The sequence below is a fragment of the Podarcis liolepis genome (genome assembly GCF_965112155.1).
Source record: "Podarcis liolepis genome assembly, chromosome: 8".
NCBI lineage: Eukaryota > Metazoa > Chordata > Lepidosauria > Squamata > Lacertidae > Podarcis > Podarcis liolepis.
Window position 1 is genome coordinate 7494263 of NC_139560.1, and position 22795 is coordinate 7517057.

At 42.1% G+C, this 22795-nt stretch overlaps 3 protein-coding genes across 4 annotated transcripts in view; all 3 read right to left on the bottom strand.

Moving 5' to 3' along the window:
• Window positions 1-13164, bottom strand: part of LOC310713116 (mas-related G-protein coupled receptor member H-like) — a 35666-nt gene extending 22502 nt beyond the window's left edge. The window contains exon 1 of one of the 2 annotated variants that reach the window (XM_083516916.1): window positions 13147-13164. Coding sequence is in view for 1 of the 2 variants with exons in the window: in XM_083516921.1 (XP_083373047.1) it covers window positions 7828-7832 (5 nt within the window). In the remaining variant the exon portion in view is untranslated. Of the gene's footprint in view, window positions 1-7827; window positions 7856-13146 lie in introns of those variants that run through there. The other variant, XM_083516921.1, reaches the window with a different exon arrangement.
• LOC310713799 (mas-related G-protein coupled receptor member H-like) lies at window positions 4661-6302 on the bottom strand (the record flags this gene model as incomplete). The annotated part of the gene is made up of 2 exons (XM_083518369.1): window positions 4661-5899; window positions 6196-6302. The coding sequence occupies 2 exons, from the start codon at window positions 6300-6302 to the stop codon at window positions 4975-4977; spliced, it is 1032 nt and encodes a 343-aa protein (XP_083374495.1). The 3' UTR covers window positions 4661-4974.
• Window positions 13165-16980: 3816 nt separating the features above from the next.
• LOC310713111 (mas-related G-protein coupled receptor member H-like) lies at window positions 16981-22210 on the bottom strand. Its single transcript, XM_083516901.1, has 3 exons — window positions 22130-22210; window positions 19295-19366; window positions 16981-18383 (listed from the first exon to the last, which is right to left on the bottom strand). Exons 2-3 carry the CDS (start codon window positions 19354-19356, stop codon window positions 17285-17287), a joined length of 1161 nt encoding a protein of 386 aa, XP_083373027.1. The 5' UTR covers window positions 19357-19366; window positions 22130-22210; the 3' UTR covers window positions 16981-17284.
• Window positions 22211-22795: the final 585 nt, after the last annotated feature.

Sequence of the window (22795 nt, forward strand, 5' to 3'; positions counted from 1 at the left end):
CCTTCAAAGGTACCCCCCCCCTGTAGAGTGCATTGCAGTAGTCCAAGTGGGAGATATCCAAAGCATACACCACTCTGGCAAGACAGAATTGACCTGTGTCTCCATGAACAGGAGGGTGAGCAGGGGGTCCCCCATACCCAGTGCTATTTTTCTAGAAAAAGAGGTGCTGGAACACACCATGAACACCTCCCCCATTCTCTTAGAATGGCAATGGAGACCATTTGAGAGGATCATGTCCTGATGTTGGTTTTTCCTTAGGCAAAGGTATTTCCACAGGTGAAACATTTTCCTGACAAGTTTCCTGACCCCTCCTTTACTGAAAATAATAATAATAATAATAATAATAATAATAATAATAATAATAATGTTTAATAATAATTTATTATTTATACCCCGCCTATCTGGCGGGGTTTTCTCAGCCACTCTGGGTGGCTATTACTAGATTTAGTTTCTGCAAGAGTTTGTGTTTTTCAACAACTTTCCTTGATATGACATTTGTTGCACCTGCTTCATTATCAGCTTTCAACCACAGGAAATATCTCACCAACTACTATGCTCATTTCTGCTCACATAGTTGCTGTGATCAAATCTCTTCATTTTGCTGTGAAGGGCATTTTTTTGTATCTGCATGCATTTTGGGTATACATATCAGAGCACAGAATCAACAATATGGTTTGCGTGGACAGGCGGAGTCCCCAGATCCCGAGCGGTGCCCCCCATCATGTGGAATAACGACTCAAGACAACGTGCTATGGGATTAAATTGGCCACAACTTTATTAAATTTCAAATGTGGGTAGACCTTGGCTCAGGCATTGGGTGTTCTCCCTCCCCAGTCCCCAGCCGGGGGCCTAGGGAGCATCAGGGTTATCCAGTGTTTGTGTGGGGGATGGGCTGGCTCTGGAGAACATATGTTCAAGCAGAGATAGCCTCCCCTGTTACTCCGCCACCGCAGGGGAGAGCAATGACGACCTTTCGGTGTACGGTCAAAGCCTCCCTTCAGAAACCCCTTTAACGGGGAACCCTGGTATTGCCGCTGCAAAGAGGAAGATTGACAAAAGGATTCCCCCCAAGGCCTGATACTTCCCGCATACCTGTAAGAAAAGTTAACCTGCAAAACCTGTGAAGAAAAGTTAACCTGCAAAATAAGGCATTAACTGAGGTTGGGTAGGGTGGGAGAAGCTCTGGAGCCAAGTGAGGATTCCCAGGTAAGATCCTCCCTCTATTGTGTGGGCAGGTAATCCCTCCCCTACCTGGCCTGATCTCCTTGGCAACGCTTCCGCCAGGTGGGATTGGACAGCTGACTGGGGTAGGCGGAGACCTCCAGGTATCCCACCTGAGGGAAGGCGAAGCCAAGCCTATGCTGATGGAGCCGCTCCAGATCCAGGGGCTGCGCGCGTCCATGCAAAGGTCGCCCCCCGTTTTTTGTGGGGAGCAGTCATTATCCCCTCACCCACAAATAGCAGATACTACAATCTGAAATATCTGACTAGATCTTTAAATTGGATAATGATGCTTATTTTTTGTGATGGTGGCGGCCCAGCTTTCTAATTTCCTCTCACTTGAAATTCCGCTGGTGTTTGCCACTCCGCAGCCATCGGTTTGATATACTTACAGCACTATTCCAATCAGAGGTCTGTTGGAATTAACAAGTTTGGAATAGGTGGACTCCAAACCTCCAGATATCCCCACAGTGGTTTCATGTAGATGTTAAACAATGTGCTGGATAGGCTTGAGCCTCTTGGAACGCCACATTGTATGGGTCTGAAAAGCATTTCCCAAGCAACACCCTCTGGGAATGACCATCCAAGTAGGACTGGAACCACCGCAAAGAGGTACCACCCACTCCTAATTTGGACAGTCACTTCAGAAAGATAACATGGTCAATGGTATCAAAAGCCACTGAGAGGTTGAGAAGAACTAACAGGGACATGTTTCCCTTGTCTCTGTCTCAACAGAGGTCATCAAACAGGGCAACCAAAGTAGTTTCTGTGCCAAAACCGGGCCTAAACCCCGATTGAAATGGATCCAGAAAATCAGTTTCTTCCAAAAGTGCCTGGATCTGGTCTGTGACCATTCATTCCAGAACATTGCTCAGAAAAGGGAGATTAGCTACTGGCTGGTAGTTAGTTAGGTTTTCCAAATCCAGGGAAGGTTTCTTAAGGAGTGGTTTTAGCACTGCCTCCTTCAAAATTGTGTGCCTGGGGCCATACCACCTCCCCATCTGGCTATAACCCTTTCCTTCCTCATGGATAAATAACCCATGGGATAGGAGGTGGTCGATCATCTCTAATCCCCTTGGCCCCCAATATGACTCTGGCTAACTGGTTTGATTGATTAGCCACTTGCTATGTATGATATATGTTCAGAGGCATGTAGAGGAGTGTTCACAGTGGCAAGTCCAGGTGTAGGAATTCCATCGAATTTCATCTGAAATGAACATTCGAAGAAAATGTTGGGGTAGTCCTTTCATACAAAACATCTAAGCGATATTTTGAGTTTTATACATCAAGTCTTAAAGATGGTGTGATGTTGTTGATTTTTCTTTTGCAAAGGTTCTTCCTCATTTTGCTGAGAGATTTTCCCTTGAGGAAGCCCCCCTCTCCTTTTTTTACTGAAGATTCAGTTTCTGCAAAAGCTTGTGTTTTTCAAGACGTTTCTTTGATATGAAGTTTGTTACATATGTTTCATAATCAGCTTTCACCCACAGGAAGTATCTCACCAGTTAATCTGCTGATTTCTGTGCATAGTTGCCATGACCAAATCTCTTCAAAAACTAGCATTGTGTTGTCCAGAGCACTTGTCTTGTAACTGCATGTGTTTTGCGGTGTGTATCGGAGTGCAGAATCAACAATATGGTTTATCCCCCTCACAAATAGTAGATACAGTGGTACCTCTGCTTATGAACTTAATTCGTTCTGGAGAGCCATTCTTAACCTGAAACGTTCTTAACCTGAACCCATTCCTAACCTGAGGTACCACTTTAGCTAATGGGGCCTACTGCTGCCACTGTGCTGCCGCCGCGTGATTTCTGTTCTCATCCTGAGGTAAAGTTCTTAACCCAAGGTACTACTTCCAGGTTAGTGGAGTCTTTAACCCGAAGTGTCTGTAACCCAAGGTGTTTGTAAACTAAGTTACCACTGTATTACAATCTGAAATCTCTGGCTGGGTCCTTTATCTGGATAATGGCACTTGTGGTTTTTTGTGTTATGATAGTGACCCAGCCACTTGAAATTCTGCTACTCCCTGCACTGATGTCGCTTAGATATAAGCTAAAAACAGTTTTTTTCCATAGACTTTCGGAGATAGTGGCTAACACTCAGCAGCCCTGGGGTTGATATACTTACAGCATCATTCTAATCATAGAATCATAGAGTTGGAAGAGACCACAAGGGCCATCGAGTCCAACCCCCTGCCAAGCAGGAAACACCATCAGAGCACTCCTGACATATGGCTGTCAAGCCTCTGCTTAAAGACCTCCAAAGAAGGAGACTCCACCACACTCCTTGGCAGCAAATTCCACTGTCAAACAGCTCTTGCTGTCAGGAAGTTCTTCTTTCTTGTAGTTTGGATCCATTGCTCCGTGTCCGCTTCTCTGGAGCAGCAGAAAACAAACTTTCTCCCTCCTCCAAGGCCTGTTGGAATTAGCAAATTTGGAATAGATGGACTTTAGGCTACAGCAACATAGCTCAACGTGGCTCTGCTCCTGGTTCAGCCAGAGGTCCACTGCACTGTAAGATCTGACAAATCTTGCCATATAGGCTGTTAGCGATATGTGGGGGTAGCCTGAAAACAGCTTGCTCCAGTGAGTGTAAGGGAGTCATTCATCCACAAACAGGGAGAAGATTCCAGAACCGTCGTATATAAGTGGGAGAGGCACTCTGAGCATACACAGCTTCAGCTGGAAGTGCCAATAAAAGGAGAACTAGACGACTGACCAAACTCCTGCTTCATGACTGCCGATAGATTGTGTTTGCCTCCATCATTGCTTAAAAGAAAGAAGGACTGAAACTTAAGTATGCCATTACAGCTATTGCTATAATGATTATAGCATTTAACCGATTATAGCATTGAACCGATTATAGCATATAACCGTGAAGTGTTTATGACCCGTCAATAAATAATTCACTTGACTGAGTGTTATGGTGTCTGTGTTTCTTCTCAAAGTGTAGCTTCAATTGCTGACTACTGCTTCCCAGAAACTCTGCTAAATGGATGGAAGCTACTAACAAGTTGCCTACACATGCGTATACCCATGCAGCAAAAATGTGATGGACTGTGACCTTCAATAGTGAATTGTTGTGTGCTGTTCAGTAAGGACTGGAGTCAGATGCAAAGTACAATAAAATCGAAAAATTTATTTAAATTGCAGCTGAGAAATGATTAAGATAAAACTCTGTGGTATAAGAATGAAAGGAATACATAAATGAAATGCAAGCGAGCAATGGAGAAATGAAAAAGAACAACAGAGAAACGAAAAAGAACAATATAAGATACATGCAATTATTATAATTATTTCATTCTGCATTAAATTAGTATACCACCCTATACCTTTTGAGATCAAGGCGGTTCACAGCCACTGCAGTCAGCGTGAGCAAGGGACTGTGGTCATGTCCCACTGCTGTCCAGCTTGAAGTTGCGTGCTTTGTTCAGTCTACTTGTGTACTTTCTGAGAGGCTGAAACGCCAATCAAAATTATGGCGTAGGGAGTTGGTGGGGAGAGTAGCTTTAGCCCGACCCATCAAAAAATATAGGGGTGAAGAAGGCTACGCTCAAGCAGACCTTCTGTCCAAGGCCCATTGCCACAGTCTTGCTCTATCCAAAGCAAATGTTACAATACAAAACTCCTAGTTTAAATTTCCTATGTTGTACATGAGATAGAAAGGCATTAAAAGAAGTCTTTCACACCAAAGACTACCCTCTGTACATTATTGTGCTTATGATAATAAAGGATTGGCCAGTCGTGCCTTAAGGCCTTAAGTTGCTATCATAACCGAGTTTTCAGTTTTGGATGCTGATTCTTCCTCATCCTTGAAAATCCTCTGGAGTGCAGCTTTCATGGAGACCCTGGACTGGCCCTTTTTCTGTCTCCTCCCAACTAGGAAATAGATCAGTGGGTTGACACTACTATTCAGAGAGGCACACACAAAACCAACCTCCATTAGAATCATATTCTTCTCATTAAAATAGATGGCAGTGTAAATGGCATTTAGTGGGAAAGCAAAGATGAGGAAGAAAAGAAGTGTAAGTAAAATGGTGGTGAGCAGCTTCCCGCGTTGCTTCTGCTCTGATTTGCAGCAGACTTTGAGGGCCAGTATCAGAGTGGAGGTGACCATCAGAGGAGTGCAAATGAGGGCATTTACAATAAGCTGGTACACTAGGTTAGAGTTTGGAAAGCTCTGAGTCAGTAGGAGAGTAAGGTGAATGCCTGAGAGCAGGAAGGAGAGGGTCCATATCAGGGCACAAATAATGGTGGATAAACATGCCGGTCGGTGGCATCGATGCCAAAGTGGGAAGAGGACAGCCACAGACCTGTCGATGCTGATGGCGGTCAGTAGAAACTGGCCCACAGAATACGTGAAGAAAAATAGTTCATACAATATTTTTCTAAACAAAACAGCAACATGAGATTTCTCATAGAAAGTTACAACAGGCAAAATAATAGTCAGGAGAGCTGCAAGGACACCAAAGTCAGCGATGGAGAGGTTCAGGATGTAGGTGGTGAAAGGATTCCTCTTAATGTGGAAGCCCAGAAGCCGGATGACCATTCCATTCCCCAGGAAGCCAAAGATGCAGATGATGATAAAGGCACTGTTGGCAATGTTTTGGGTTAACTTCAATGAAACAGTTGAGCCATCATCTGAATCTCCAGAAGACTGTTTTGGCTCTCCATACTCTATCCTGGAAGAGATAACAGGAAATCTTTTTTGGATATACACTAACTATAGCCTTAACTATCATCAAAAGTTAGGACTATCCAATTGCAAAGAGATAATTTGATTTTCTTCTTGTCTAGTTCAACACTTGTCCACCTAAGGAACTACACAGTTTTCGTGAGTCTTCAAAATAAGCTGGTTGGTATTTTTTCAAGGATTCCTCTTAATGTGGAAGCCCAGAAGCCAGATGACCATTCCATTCCCCAGGAAGCCAAACATACAAATGATGATAATTATCCTGTTGGCAATGCTTTGGGTTACATCTGAATCACCTGTTTCCTCAAAATAGTTTTCCCTGGAAGAGATAGAAAGATCTCAGTACCTGATATGATGTCTAGGTTCACCTTCATTAACTCTAAAGTCAGCATGACCCAATCAGTGATCAATCTAAGCAGCAAAGAGATAATACCGATTTCTTCTTGTCTAGATCAATACCTGTGTAGCTATGGCGGTACACATTTTCCTGGAACCTTCAAAGTTAACTGTTTGGTAGATTTTCCATTTTTACAACTATTGAGTAAATATTGATACAAAGTAGGTGAAATGTTGAGATTCATTAGCAAGTTAGGAAATAGCTAATGCTATCCTAGGCTGCATCAACGGCAGTATAGTGGCCAGATTGAAGGAAGTAATAGTACCACTCTATTCTGCCTTGGTCAGACCACACCTGGAATACTGTGTCCAATTCTGGGCACCCCAATTTAAGAAGGATTTTGACAGGCTGGAACATATGCAGAGCAGGGCAACTAAGATGATCAAGGATTGGGAAACCAAGCCTTATGAAGAGAAGTTGAAGGTATGTTTAGCCTGGAAAAGAGGAGACTGAGAGGTGATATGATAGCCATCTTCAAATATCTTAAGGGCTGTGACATGGAAGAGAGTAGGACTCAAACCAATGGCTTCAAGTTGAAGGAGATTCTGACTAAACATTAAAAAAAAAATCTGACAGAGCTGTTCGACAGTGGAACAGACTCCCTCAGGAGATTATGGACTCCCCTTCATTGGAGGCTTTTAGGCAGAGGTTGGATGGCCATCTGTCATGGATGCTTTAGCTAAGATTCCTGCATTGCCGGGCGGTTGGACTAGATGACCCTTGGGGCCCTTCCAACTCTAAAATTCTATGATTCTATGATTATGAGTTAGGAAATGATTCTCAGAAAAGGGGAAGTACTTCCCTGTGGTCTTCTCCTCCAACAGCCCCCAAAATTTTCTTTAATCCAGGAAATTTTAAATAAAGGGAAGGGGAGTGAGTCTATCAGTGGTATTTATTCGCCTCCACTTTTTGTGACAAAGGGCTAAACCTTTTTCTTGAACACAGGATTGTTGGATCAAGCTGAGATTGTTGCTATGAAGGTTTTGCTAATCGCAGAACTGAAGATGGCGGATAGATTTGAATTTCTTTGCATTTTAATTAGAAACTATCTAATTTGAACTTCCTGAACCAAAATGCAAAACAGCAGCACATTTTTTCTTTGAAATTCACACTTATCTGCATTTTGTGATGCAGTTCTCCAGCCAAGAAATTCCTACAAAAATGCATGTATTATGTGAAATTGCTTGCAAAAGTGTACTCATTATTCAAAACTGCACACAAAATATCTTTATTTTAACAAATGTAACTTTCTTCTAAGTTACATTAAAATATTTGAAAAATACACGAGGAAATCATCTTTTTTTAAAATTCAAAATTCTGCAGAAATGTGAAGAACTGGAAACATGAGAAATTGAGAGAATCCAAAATAGAAATCTCTGGCTATTGTTTTGAAAACTCTATAAGATATTGTTCCGTATTAATCACTTGTGCTTTGTCACGCCTACGTTCTCAGGTTTACAGTGAAATGAATGTATACACTGCTTATACTGAACATGAAATCATTTTAAAAATGCACTTACCCCATGCCAAGGCTAGGACAATTTTCTGATGTCTAAATAAAATGACAAATAAAACCCAGTTACAAGGGTACTTTGGGTTTAAGAGAATAGATGTTAATAACAAACTGACCAAATGAGCAAAGAGGTCAAGGGGAGGGAGGATAATGAAAAAACAATGTAGTTTAATTAAAAAAAATACTTTGCAATTTCACAAATCAAATATCATTTTTCAACAAATAACATTGCTGAACATTGTATAACAGCATGGTGTATGTATGATGCATTTAAGATGATCTTCACAGATTGGAGATCCAACAAATGAATTGGAATAGGTACGAATGTCAGGCAGAAACAACCAACTGCATAAATATAAGATGGAGAACACCTGACTTGCCAGTAGTACATGTGAAAAGGATCTAGGGGTCTTAGTAGACCAGGTTTCCTCAACCTCAGCCCTCCAGATGTCTTTGGCATACAACTCCCATGATCCCTAGCTAACAGGACCAGTGGTCAGGGATTATGGGAACTGTAGTCTCAAAACATCTGGAGGGTTGATGTTGAGGAAGCCTGTAGTAGACCAAAAGATTCATGAGTCAACCGTGCGATGTAGCAGCAAAAAAAGCTATTCTAGACTACAGAACTATCCCAAACAAGGGAAGTAATAGAACCGTAATATCTTACCTTGGTCAGATCAGACCTGGAGTACTCTGTCCAGTTCTGGGCACCTGCCTGCCGCAGATAAGACTGAGAGGAGAGAGAGCGGAGAACAGATAACCCTCAGGGTCCTTTCCAACTCTAAAACTCTTTGATTCTATATAAAAAATTCCTTCCAGTAGCACCTATTTTTTATTTTGACTATGGCAGACCAACACGGCTACCTATCTGTAATCTTTGATTCTATGTATCTAGAAATATATATTTCTATTACACATTAGCTTTGCATGCTTACCCTCTTAACCTCATTTGGTTAATGGTTATGACAAGGTTGTTTGTTTGTTTGTTTTTCCAACGTTTGGAAGATGTGGAAATAGCTGAAATGAACAGCCAGCCTATCTGTTTTCTCTTTTACCAGCTGCTATACACCTTAAATTCAATCTCAAGCCTAACTCATGAAAGCATGCAGAGAGAAATTGCCACAGTATCAGCAAACAGGGACCTAAACCAGCATCATGTAAAAGCAAATGGGGAAGCAATTAAAAGGGAGCTTTTGTTTAAGAGTGCTTACCTCACAATCACCCATCATAGGATATAAAATGTACTGGTCCCCGAAGAAACACAAGCTAGAGTTATAGCTGGAACAGCCACTGATGAGCTAGTCAGCAACAAAAGGAAGCAGAAATCAAAAGAGGAAACTGAAGCACTAGAAGATTTTGAAATAGACCTGGATAACAAACTTCATAGGAAGTAGGCGTTAGAAAAGGAAGAAAAGAGCAGACACAGAATTCAAACCCATGGAATTGGTAGGTAGATTGTTTTAGTGGCTAATTTGATTAGATAATTCAAATTGAGTAAGCCTATATTTTTATTCACAAATGAATTTGAGGGATGTACAAGATGGTGCTTAGTAAATAGTATGAATGGCCATTTGAAGCAGATCAATTGTTTATTATTATTATTATTATTATTATTATTATTATTATTATTATTATTGATTGAATTTATATACCACCTTCCATTGATGAGTGGTAATTGTAACCCTGGTCTCTTATGCACTACTCCATTTGATATTCTGCCACACTTTCTGGAAACAAAATGTACGAATAAATAAGTTGGGGTGAGAGATGATATTTTTGCAGAGGGCTGAAACTTTAATGGGGACCTAGTTAAACATTCTGTGTGGCACCTTTCAGACTAACAAATTCAGGCCCCAGTCCTATCTGGGACCATGAAATTTAGTAGGTCTTACTTCTGAGTAGCAAGGCTGTATATTGTCTCCCTGCTTATTTAACTTATATGCAGAATTCATCATGCGAAAGGCTGGGCTGAATGAATCCCAAGCCGGAATTAAGATCGCTGGAAGAAATATCAACAACCTCAGATATGCAGATGACACAACCTTGATGGCAAAAAGTGAGGAGGAATTAAAGAACCTTTTAATGAGGGTGAAAGAGGAGAGCGCAAAATATGGTCTGAAGCTCAAAAAACCGAAGATCATGGCCACTGGTCCACCTCCTGGCAAATAGAAAGAGAAGAAATGGAGGCAGTGAGAGATTTTACTTTCTTGGGCTCCATGATCACTGCAGATGGTGACAGCAGTCACGAAATTAAAAGATGCCTGCTCCTTGGGAGAAAGGCAATGACAAACCTAGACAGCATCTTAAAAAGCAGAGACATCACCTTACCAACAAAGGTCCGTATAGTCAAAGCCATGGTTGTCCCAGTAGTGATGTATGGAAGTGAGAGCTGGACCATAAAGAAGGCTGATCGCCAAAGAATTGATGCTTTTGAATTATGGTGCTGGAGGAGACTCTTGAGAGTTCCATGGACTGCAAGAAGATCAAACATATCTATTCTTAAGGAAATCAGGCCTGAGTGCTCACTGGAAGGACAGATCGTGAAGCTGAGGCTCCAATACTTTGGCCACCTCATGAGAAGAGAAGAGTCCCTGGAAAAGACCCTGATGTTGGGAAAGATGGAGGGCACAAGAAGAAGGGGACGACAGAGGACGAGATGGTTGGACAGTGTCCACAAAGCTACAAACATGAGTCTGACCAAACTGCGGGAGGCAGTGGAAGACAGGAGTGCCTGGCGTGCTCTGGTCCATGGGGTCACAAAGAGTCGGACATGACGAAACGACTAAACAACAACAACAACTTCTGAGTAGTATGGTTATACTGACACTAAGCTACACTAGAAATTGCACAACAGGGACCCCTCCTAAACCAAGGTTAGATATTGGTCAGTTTACTACTACTACCATTACTACTACTAATTTGTTGGCTCCCAACAAAATATTTAAAACACAATCAAACAGCAAACATTAAAAACTTCCACATACAGCTGTATTCTGATGTCTTCTAAAAGTTATGTAGTTCTCTATCTCCTTGACATCTGATGGGAGGGCATTCCACAGGGCGGGCACCAATAACGAGAAAGCCCTCTGCCTGGTTCCCTGTAACTTCACTTCTCGCAGTGAGGGAACGGCCAGAAGGCCCCCAAAGCTGGATTTCAGTGTCTGGGCTGAGCTATGGGGATGGAGACGCTCCTTCAGGTATATAGGTCAGAGGCCATTTCGGGCTTTAAAGGTCAGCACCAAAAATTTGAATTGTTCTCGGAAATATACAGTGGTACCTTGGGTTACATACGCTTCAGGTTACATACGCTTCAGGTTACAGACTTCGCTAACCCAGAAATATTACCTCGGGTAAGAACTTTGCTTCAGGGTGAGAACAGAAATCGTGCTCCTGCGGTGCAGTGGCAGCAGGAGGCCCCATTAGCTAAATTGATGGTTCAGGTTAAGAACAGTTTCAGGTTAAGAACAGACCTCCAGAACGAATTAAGTTCTTAACCCGAGGTACCACTGTACTTGGAGCTGATGTTGATCCTTTAGGACTGGTGTTATATGGTTCTGGCGGTCACTCCCAGTGGCTAACATATTTGCTTCATTCTGGATGGGTTGTAGTTTCTGAGTCACCTTCAAAGGTAGCCCCACGTAGAGCGCATTGCAGTAGTCCAAGTGGGAGATATCCAAAGCATACACCACTCTGGCAAGACAGAATGGAGCTGCGTCTCCATGAACAGGAGGGTGAGCAGGGGGTCCCCCATACTCAGTGCTATTTTTCTAGAAAAAGAGGTGCTGGAACACACCATGAACACCTCCCTCATTCTCTTAGAATTGCAATGGTGACCATTTGAGAGGATTGTGTCCTGATGTTGGTTTTTCCTTAGGCAAAGGTATTTCCACAGGTGAAACATTTTCCTCACAAGTTTTCTGACCCCTCCTTTACTGAAAATAATAATAATAATAATAATAATAATAATAATAATAATAATAATAATATAAAATTAATTTATTATTTATATCCCGCCCATCTGGCTGGGTTTCCCCAGCCACTCTGGGTGGCTATTACTATATTTAGTTTCTGCAAGAGTTTGTGTTTTTCAACAACTTTCCTTGATATGACATTTGTTGCACATGCTTCATTATCAGCTTTCAACCACAGGAAATATCTCACCAATTACTATGCTCATTTCTGCTCACGTAGTTGCGGTGACCAAATCTCTTCATTTTGCTGTGAAGGGCATTTTTTTTTTGTATCTGCATGCATTTTGGGTATACATATCAGAGCACAGAATCAACAATATGGTTTATCCCCTCACCCACAAATAGCAGATACTACAATCTGAAATATCTGTCAGGATCTTTAAATTGGATAATGACGCTTATCTTTTGTGATGGTGGCAGCCCAGCTTTCTAATTTCCTGCCACTTGAAATTCTGCTGGTGTTTGCCACTCAGCAGCCATAGGTTTGATTTACTTACAGCACAATTCCAATCAGAGGTCTGTTGGAATTAACAAGTTTGGAATAGGTGAACTCCAAACCTCCAGATATCCCCACAGTGGTTTCATGTAGATGTTAAATAATGTGGGGGATAGGCTTGAGCCCTGTGGAACCCCACATTGTATGGGTCTGAAAAGCATTTCCCAAGCAACACCCTCTGGGAACGACCATCCAAGTAGGACTGGGACCACAGCCAAGAGGTACCACCCACTCCTAGTTCGGACAGTCGCTTAAGAAAGATAACATGGTCAATGGTATCAAAAGCCACTGAGAGGTCCATAAGAATCAACAGGGACATGTTTCCCTTTGTCTCCTCTCTCTCAACAGGGGTCATCAAACAGGGCAACCAAAGTAGTTTCTGTGCCAAAACGGGGCCTAAACCTTGATTGAAATGGATCCAGAAAATCAGTTTCTTCTAAATGTGCCTGGATCTGGTCTGTGACCACTCATTCCAGAACGTTGCTCAGAAAAGGGAGATTAGCAACTGGCTGGTAGTCAGTTAGGTTTTCCAAATCCAGGGAAGGTTTCTTAAGGAGTGGTTTTACCACTGCCTCCTTCAAACAGGCAGGGACCACCCCCTCTCATAAAGAGGACCAGCCAGCTGTTCCGTCCCTGCTGGTTTTTATCAGCCAAGAGGGGTAGGGGTCTAGAGTACAAGTGGTCACGCTGACCAATCCGAACACCATGTCCACATACTCGAGCCTTACCAACTGAAACTCATTTAACACAATAGGAGTAGACTATGCTCTGGACACCCCATGAAATTCATTTGCTGTAACAGCAAAGTCTTGCTAGAGGCAAGCAATTTTATCTCCAAAATGCTTTGCAAACAAGTCACCCTCTTCCTTCCCAGTCAAGAAAACAAGGTCCAGAGTGTGGCCTGCCATCTGCGTTGCACCACTGACATCTTGGGACAGCCCCATGATTGTCATGGAGGCCATGAAGTTCAGAGGCAGCTGCTTTGGCATGGATGTTGAAGTCTCCCAGAACCAGCAGTCTGGAAATCCTCAATGCCACCTCTGAAACCAGCTCTGTCAGCTCAAGCAGGGAGACTGCTGGGCAGCGAGGTGGGCGGCAAACTAGCAGAAGCCCTAATCTGTTCCGATTGTCCAGTGCCAGGAACACACACACTCTGTATGATAAAGACATACAAACTCTGAAATATAAGAATGTAGTAATGAAATAAAACTGAGAAATAAAGAAATGCATTCCTTAGGCTGGCACATTATGGAAGCTGTTGATGTGTATTTCTGCTCTTGCCACATTGCAAAAAAGAAAACGTTGGTTTTGCTTCTTCTGTTACTTCCCTTATCTTATATCAGCAGATTTCATATCAGTGTATTATTCAAGGCAACTGCTGTCCTCTTCTTAGAATGCAGTAAGGGGATACCAAGAATTGCTGTAATAGGGAAGTGCTTCAGTTTCTTCAGAAAGTGTTTTTGGCTTGTCATCAACTGGGCCAATAGTTGCTCCTCAGCACCCATTTTTTGTTTCAGGTAAATAAGTCACTTTGACCAAGAAGGTGCTTTCCTGGCTTCCTCAGAGGTTACACAGAGGATACTGGTGAATGGGTGCTGAGAGAACGGAGGCTAGCGACTGACACGGAAGAAGGGATCATTGATCTGGGGGTCCCTGTAACAGCCAGGAGACGAGAGTCAGAAGCAGGTGAAGCTGCAGGTTTGGAGAGTGAAAAACAGGTGCAGAAGGAGTGAGAGATAGGTTAGGCTGGTGTAGAGTCAAGGCCTTCCACATCTTAGCTAAGAGATGTAGGACTGAGGGGCATGTTGATAAATTGTAAGTGTACTTTTGACAATAAAGAGTTAATTCCTCATTCTGGACATTCTTGACTGACAAATCCACACTTGATCTGAAGCTCACAGGGTAACCTTGGGCCAGCCTTTGTCAAACAGGGTTGTTGTGAGGTTCAAATGAGGAGAGGGGAAACCATGTACACCACCTTGAGCTCTTTGGAAAAGAAACAAATAAATGATAAGTAAATAAATCCAGGACTGGGGGACATACTCTCTGTTTAGTAACCAGATAGCAGCTTCGTGCTCTGCCGTATTATTACTGTACTTAGCAGATGCCCACCACATCACATTATGAGGATGCAATGGATTTCCTTCCATGTTGGGATATCTAAAATAAAATAACTGCTATATATTACCAAAATAATTTTAAATGCTGTTACTTAGTTGTCAAAGTGGAAAAGATTGAAAAAGACGTTCACTAGAGCTGTGCACAGCCCAATCTATCTGCTCTATGACATTGATCCAGGGGTCACAAATGAGGGTGGCCCACTGGCTTGTAGTGGCTCCCAAGATGTCACGAAGAAGTTTCCCAAGCTGGTGAGCCAGAATCCTTCCAGCAGAACTACCCATGTACCCCTCTGCCACTCAGCTGTGGTCCCTGCTTTCTTTTGCAAATGAACTACATCAGCTCGAGACATTCACATCCCTGTGAGAAACTGCTGATCAGCCATCTTTAGACATACAGTATGTGGAGAAGACAGCAAGAAGACACCTGCAAGAAGTTTAGGGCTGCATCCATTCCTCTTCATCCGTGTTAAACAGTTTCCCAACATTATGTGAGAGGAAGGATTTTCTTCATTGGTACTCAAGATAGCTAATTTAGGCTGAGATTCTTGACAAAGGCATTACTGAGAACCATGAGTCATCAAGTCTCAGAGGAGGAACCAGACAAGTACTCTGCAATGTAACTAGGAGAAATCTATTTATTGATTACAGTTATTCTTTGCTTTCATGTTGCCATGCTCAGGCTGGTCAATGGGGTCAGAGATACACAAGAAACCTAAAGATATACATACAATATTACATAAATTGTAAGAAGCAACATAAAGGAAAAAGATCTCAATGCAAGTCAGTAAGTTGGATGGAGGTCCCTTCTTTCCTGAGTGTTCAAGGTGATGTCCTAAGGCAGCAACATCAGTGGGTACTAGAGGAAAGGAGGATGGGCTCTGTCTTTGTTTTGGATTCTTCTCTGTCCTTTGACCTTGATATTTAGTCAGTCATATTCCTTTTCCTTGCACAGTAAGGCAAAAAACATTCCATTCTTTTTCAGTTACAATTCCGTTTACATAATCAAAATAAAAAAATTCCTTCCAGTAGCACATTAAAGACCAACTAAGTTAGTTCTTGGTATGAGCTTTCGTGTGCATGCACACTTCTTCAGATACATAGATCAGATGCATGCACACGAAAGTTCATACCAAGAACTAACTTAGTAGGTCTTTAAGGTGCTACTGGAAGGAATTTTTTTATTTTGACTATGGCAGACCAACACGGCTACCTATCTGCAACTAATTCTGTTTACAGTCTCTCTGCTCATGGCCTACAGGGTATATGGTGATCTTCTACTTTATGAATTTCCTTGGTGCACCAATCTATTCATTCTGTTATTCCTTGGTACTCCAGCTGTCATTCACTTATCCCATCATTCACATATATGGATCCCCGACCCCCTCAATTCTATTCACAGGATTTCCATGCTTTGCCACCAACCAGCAGAAGTGTCTCATGCTTAACTGTCAGGTCCCCCATCCTCACTCACTCATTCCTTGTTTCTCGGTATGTTCCTGGAAATTACCTTTTCCCTTCCATCTCTAAAAACCTCAGTTCTCCTGCTTCAAAAAACAACTCTGCTCATTCTCCCTTGATACCTGCTAAATGTGGCACACACTATCTCAATATCTATTGTGGTGGAAAGCTTTTGGAAGCTGCATTCCAGTAGCAGGCATCCACATCCACAAAAACAAGAAACACACCAGATCTCTATCACTCACCTGCAGTAAATTGGGCAAACACACAAAGTAGATTGAAAGCACATTATCCTCCCCCACCCCCGATAATTCTGGGGATTTTAGTTTATTAAGGGCACTAGAAAATGTAGCTCTGTGAGTGGTAAATTAAGTTCCCAGAATACTTGGAGGGGCATAAGGTGCTTTCAATGTGGTTTCAGTGTATGATGTGTACCGAGCCACACAGACATTGCTATTGGACCTAGAAATGGAGACCTTCTATATATCCCTGGGTTCATAGACTCATAGAACTGTAAAGTTGGAAGGTACCCCAAAGGTCATCTAGTCGAGCAGGAATCTCAACTAAAGCATGCATGACAGATGACCTTCCAACCTCTGCTTAAAAGCCTCCAATGAAGGGGAGTCCATAATCTCCTGAGGGAGTCTGTTCCACTGTTGTACAGCTCTTAGTGTCAGAAAGTTATTTCTGATGTTAAGTCATAATCTCTTTTCCTTCAACTTGGTTTTTCCAGATGTGGAATTGAAAAATAGGTTAATAACTCTCTTAGACCTAATTTTGGGAGGAGTCAAATTAATTTTGACAAAACTAGTAAATTCTTTTTAGAAGTCTTTTTGGGAAGGTTTTCACATTCGTTGAGTATGCCTCTGAAAAGCTGTTTCTGGGAACCTCAATTGAGGAGAGTGCAATTAATCTCTTTAATCACAGAGAGCCAGAACTTTTGTACTTTCCCACAATCCTGTTGGGTTGGAATAACGACAGACGAGTAGCAGGTGTCATGTGAGAGAGGCGTCTGCCGGGGCGAGCCCCGGGAACTCTCTTTTATTGAATATTACATGCATTGCCACGTATGTGCTGGTGGCTGATTTCCCACAGTCCCACTAGAGATGCCTGTAAGTACCCATGAGCTGGCATCCCCTCCATGATGGTTGATACCATCAATAGAGGAACCCTTGAAACCAATGAGCATTAGATTGGGAAAGTGGGAATAATATTAATTGATTATATAAACTTCATGCACTGGAGAAGCAAAGGTACAGAGGAGTACAAGGAAGATGGCTATGCTGGTTCACACTGAGAAGCTTTTTTTTTTTTTTTTACCATCCCCAGGGATAGAAGTGAGGCCTGCCTATAAAAATCCATCAGGAAATCTAAGATTTCACACAGTAGGAACCCTGCTAAGACGCCACTCATAGGCGGTCAAATCATAACTTTACTCTCTGTTCTGGATTTCTTGTCTTCTGTACAGTCTCCCACATCCTTAAACACCCTTGAGATTGCAGCTCTCATGGATACCCTGGAAGGACTCTTCCGTCCTCTCCTTCCAACTAAAAAATAAATGATTGGGTTGATGCTGCTGTTTACAGAAGAACACCCAAAGCCGATTAGCATGAGACTGTGAAGGTGGGGGAAATAATAGCAATAGATTACATAAACTGCATTCAGTGGGAAAGCAAAGATGAGAAAGAAAAGGAGGGCAAGCAAGATAGCCGTGATGAGTTTTCCTTGCTTGCGTTGTTGTGCTTTGCAGCACACTTTGATGAACAAGATCAGAGAAGAGATGAACATCAGAGGCGTACAAAGCAGAGCATTTACAAGCAGCTGGTAGTGTAAAAGGGATGCCCCAAATCTGCCAGTCATGCGGAGAGCGAAATGGATTGCAGAAAGCAGGAAGGAGAAGATCCGTATTATAGTGCATATGATGGCAGATGAGTTTGGTCCCCGGTCAAATCGATGCCAAAGTGGGAAGAGGACAACTACACACCTGTCGACGCTGATAGCTGCCAGTAGATACTGACTGGTAGAATATGTGAAGCAAAAGAGTTCAAAAAATAATAGAAAAACGCTGTTGAGAATGTGAGATTCACTCGTCACACGAAGGGCAGAAGCAAATGCAGCAGTACTCATTAGAGATAAAAGGACAGCAAAGTCAGCAATGGAAAGGTTCAGAACATAGGTGGTGAAAAGATTCCTCTTAATTTTGAAGCCAAGAAGCCAGATGACATACCCATTACCAAAAAGCCCCAAAATGCAAATAATGACAATGAAGCTGTTGATTAAATACTTTGCTAATTTGGAGAAAACCAGATCATTCGATGCTACAAACTCAGCAAAAACAATGCTGGAGGCAGCAGTTGTGCTATTATTTAAATTTCTAAATATGATAGTCTCATTTGAGTTAAGATAATCAGGTATGTCTCCAGAACCACTGTAAGCTTCTGTTATTGCTCGACTATTTGGTTGCTTGACAATACCATTTACATAAATTTTAACTTCGGTAATCCTTTCATGCCAATACCTGCAAAAAGAAAGAGAACAAGAGTAATCATTATTCTGCAGTCAATCAAATGATCTACACAACGGATACACAAGCCACACTACCTACAACCCTGACTCCTCATTTGTCAAAGTCACGTTGATTTGGGTGCGAATGGGACTGGGAGCAACTTCTACTGAGTGAGTCTCTTACCTGATTCCCAACATTTCTTTCAAAAACTCCCAAGTCAGTGGTGGCCACACCATGCCTTTACATTATTATGATAAACATTGATGGCCACCCAAACAATCCTGGGAGTTGCAGTTTGTTAAAGGCACTGAGAGTGCTACAATTCCGAGAGTTCCATATGCAAAGAGTTTGAGCGTTAATCCAGCCTAAGATTAAAGGAGGACTGGGAGAACCATGCATGGCACCATGAGCTCATAATAATAATAATAATAATAATAATAATAATAATAATAATATATTTAATTTATATACCACCCTATATCCAGGGGTCTCAGGGCGGTTCACAGAATAAAATCAAGATATAAAACCACAAAATACATAATAAAAATAAAAACAACAACCCAATAGCCCCCCCCCCAAAAAAAACCACATTTTAAAAGGGCATAGGATGTAAATTGGATCAACCAAAGGCCTGGTTAAAAAGGAACGTTTTTGCCTGGTGCCTAAAGGTGTATAATGAAGGTGCCAGGCAAACTTCCCTGGGGGGAGCATTGCACAGATGGGGAGCCACTGCAGAGAAGGCCCTGCTCTTGTGTTGCCCGTTCTCTTTAGAGAAAAAGGTGTGAGATAAATGTGCTAAATAAACAAAAAACTATAAAATGAATCTGGAGGGTGGAATTCTGAAGGTCACATCCTCTTTTTAGTAACCTGACAGAGGCCACATTCTCTGCCTTTTTATTTTTATTATTATTGTATATACTTACCAGATGTCCGTCACATCCAGTTCCCTTGTGATGTTAAAATGATGTATAGAGTTTCCTTCCATGGTGGGATACCTAAATAAAATAACTACTATGAACTATGAGAATGATTTCAAGTGTTGTAAATCAAAGTTATGACTTTATTAAAAAGTAGAAGAGATTGGCAGATGTTCACTAGAGCTGTGCACAACCATCCGCCCTATGACATTGATCCAGGGGTTCCTGAATCAGGGCAGACCATGCTGGTTCAACCTGAAGATGAACTGCCTCATCCTGGACCCAATTCTGAAGTTTGGAGAAGGAGTTGGACACCACACTGGATGCAGAGAGGGACACCAGAAAAGCCCAGATGGATGACACAAGTGGACCATCTAGTGCAGCTTCGTGTTCTCACAGTGGCCAGCTAGATGCCTCTGGAATAGCCAGACGGAGAAGCTAAGCCCAAGAGCACCCTCTCAGATTGTGATTGCACCCACACAAGACACAAAGGATTGGGATTAAAATGACAACAGTCTTATTAAAGTCTACTTGAAGGGTCTGCAAAGGACTAGAATTACGAAAGCTTCCAAGCATTCCAGGCTCCTATAAATCTGAAACAGTGTAATCTATAGCTTAATCCTTGGATATGTGGGTGAGCTCCCTTGGCTCATGGCCTCAGAGTAGTTAACTCTCTAGCCAAGCTGTTGCTGTCTAGGGACAAATCTAGGGACACGGAAGGTCGGCGGTTCGAATCCCCGTGATGGAGTGAGCTCCTGTTGCTCGGTCCCTGCTCCTGCCAAAGTGCAAGTAGATAAATAGTGCACATCAAAGTGCAAGTAGATAAATAGGTACTGCTCCAGCGGGAAGGTAAACGGCATTTCCGTGAGCTGCTCTGGTTCACCAGAAGCGGCTTAGTCATGCTGGCCACATGACCCTGAAGCTGTACGCCTGCTCCCTCGGTCAATAAAGCGAGATGAGTGCCGCAACCCCAGAGTCGGCCACGACTGGAGTCCCTTTACCTTTACCTAGGGAGAAATCTACTCTGTCACATTTAGCAGGGAGAAAATTTGTCCTCTCAACTTTATTTATTACATTTTTATGTGGTGATTATATATTTTGTTAACTTTGGGGGAAAATTAGCTCATTTTTTGCTATTATTTTGATATCCAGTGACAAAACTATTGTTTAAATCTGGATAAGCAGATAAGTCTCTAGAACCATCATAACAGCTGAAGTTCTGAAACAATCTTGTGGGTCTAAATGAAATCAAAGAGATTACTCTGGGCTGCATCAATAGAAGCATAGCATCTAGATCAAGGGAAGTAATAGTGCCACTGTATTCTGCTCTGGTCAGACCTCACCTGGAGTACTGTGTCCAGTTCTGGGCACCACAATTCAAGAAGGACACTGACAAACTGGAACGTGTCCAGAGGAGGGCAACCAAAGTGGTCAAAGGCCTGGAAACGATGCCTTATGAGGAACGGCTAAGGGAGCTGGGCATGTTTAGCCTGGAGAAGAGGAGGTTAAGGGGTGATATGATAGCCATGTTCAAATATATAAAAGGATGTCACATAGAGGAGGGAGAAAGGTTGTTTTCTGCTGCTCCAGAGAAGCGGACACGGAGCAATGGATCCAAACTACAAGAAAGAAGATTCCACTTCCTGACAGTAAGAGCTGTTCGACAGTGGAATTTGCTGCCAAGGAGTGTGGTGGCGTCTCCTACTTTGGAGGTCTTTAAGCAGAGGCTTGACAACCATATGTCAGGAGTGCTCTGATGGTGTTTCCTGCTTGGCAGGGGGTTGGACTCGATGGCCCTTGTGGTCTCTTCCAACTCTATGATTCTATGATTCTATACTCTTCAGAATAGTGCTTCCATAGAGAAAGAGAGCAAGGAGAATGGCTTCCATTTATGGTGCCTAAAATCTCATGCATCAAAATATTCATAATGCTTCTTATGAAACTTCCACAGCCAATCCTAAGTAGTCGTCTCTCTCTTTCTCCCTCTCTCTTTGCACCCCATTCTCTTTTTCTTGATGTATCATCACACCCCTTTTTTCTCCTCGTTAGGGCAACAAGAAGTCCTTCCAAAGTCTTCAATCTAGGCATATTTAGGGCCATTCAAGTGTTTGGGTTGTATTCAGCTAATGTTCACCCAGACTAAGCCTACTAAAATCAATGGCCATTATTAATTTAGATCCGTTAATTTCAATGGGTTTCAATGGAATTTCATTTTAGGAAACTTAAAGAACTTTTTAATTTCATTTATTACAAAATAATTTGAGGTTTTGTTTTGTTTTGTTTTACGATCAAGCAGTACATATATTTTATGAAATAAGTATATAATTTTAGGAGACTTTAATTAGGCATCAGATTTTGATACAGAATAAAACTTCCCTGTCACCAGTCCTTGGAGCTTATTCACTTGCACGTGATATGTGGTTTCCATCTAAGCAAGTTTTACCGTTATTGAAAGATACATGCACACAGCTGTACACATGTATTACAAGAATAAAATTATATCAGCATATACTAAAGAATCAGGAGGCATTTCTCGTTTAGTAAAGGTTAAAAGTAGCAGTGGTGCCCTCTCAGCCTAGGATCCCATATGCTCCAGCTCTTTGCCCTGGTAGACCAGGTCTAAAAGAATCTTCTTTGGTGATCACTTGCAGCCGAGTAAGATTGTCTTCCATAAACACAGCCTAAAATGATCACCCCAGACTTTGACCTGTTATACTTCTAACAGAAAACTCTGGGGATTCAAGCTGGCTGAAAAACACAACCCCCCCCCCCCCGCCACTCAGATATGGTTGCCCTCCTGCTTTTGTGAACGAGCTACATCAACTTGAGAAATTCACATACCTGGGAGAAACTGCTGATCAGCAATCTTTAGACAGATACTTGGGAGGCAGCAGCAAGAGGTATAATATTCTGTGCTGGAAGATGTGCAGAAATAAATGCAACTACAAAGAAAAGAAAAGAACTGACATGTCATCAAAGTTCCCTGGAAACTGTTTAGAGCTCCACCCCTTCCTCTTAATCTCTGCTCAGTTTGCAAACATCATATGGCAGGAAGAATTTTGCTCGTTGGTTATCAAGATGCTAGTTTAGGAGGAAATTTATGACTCGAAGGTCCTAGAAAGACATTACTGAGAAATGTGGGTCAGAAAGTCGCAGAGAAGGAAGAACCAGGGAATTGGTTTGTGATTGGTTTGTTTTGCTTTGGCTCTATTATGTATTTTTATTTTGTGAACCCCCCTGAGGTCTTTGGATGAAGGGCAGTATACAAATTTAATAAATAACAAATAGTAATAATAATAGCTCTGTCATGTAACTGGGAGAAATATCTTTATTTATTACTGAGAGTTACGCCTTGCCCTTATTTTGCCATGCTCAAACTAGTTAACAGGGTCACACAAAAACTTATGTCAAATTTAGAAAGCCTCATAATTGTGGGGACTGTAGATTGTTAGGATGCTGAGATCTGCAACTCATAGAAAACACCCCATAATTCTTGAGATTCTTGCG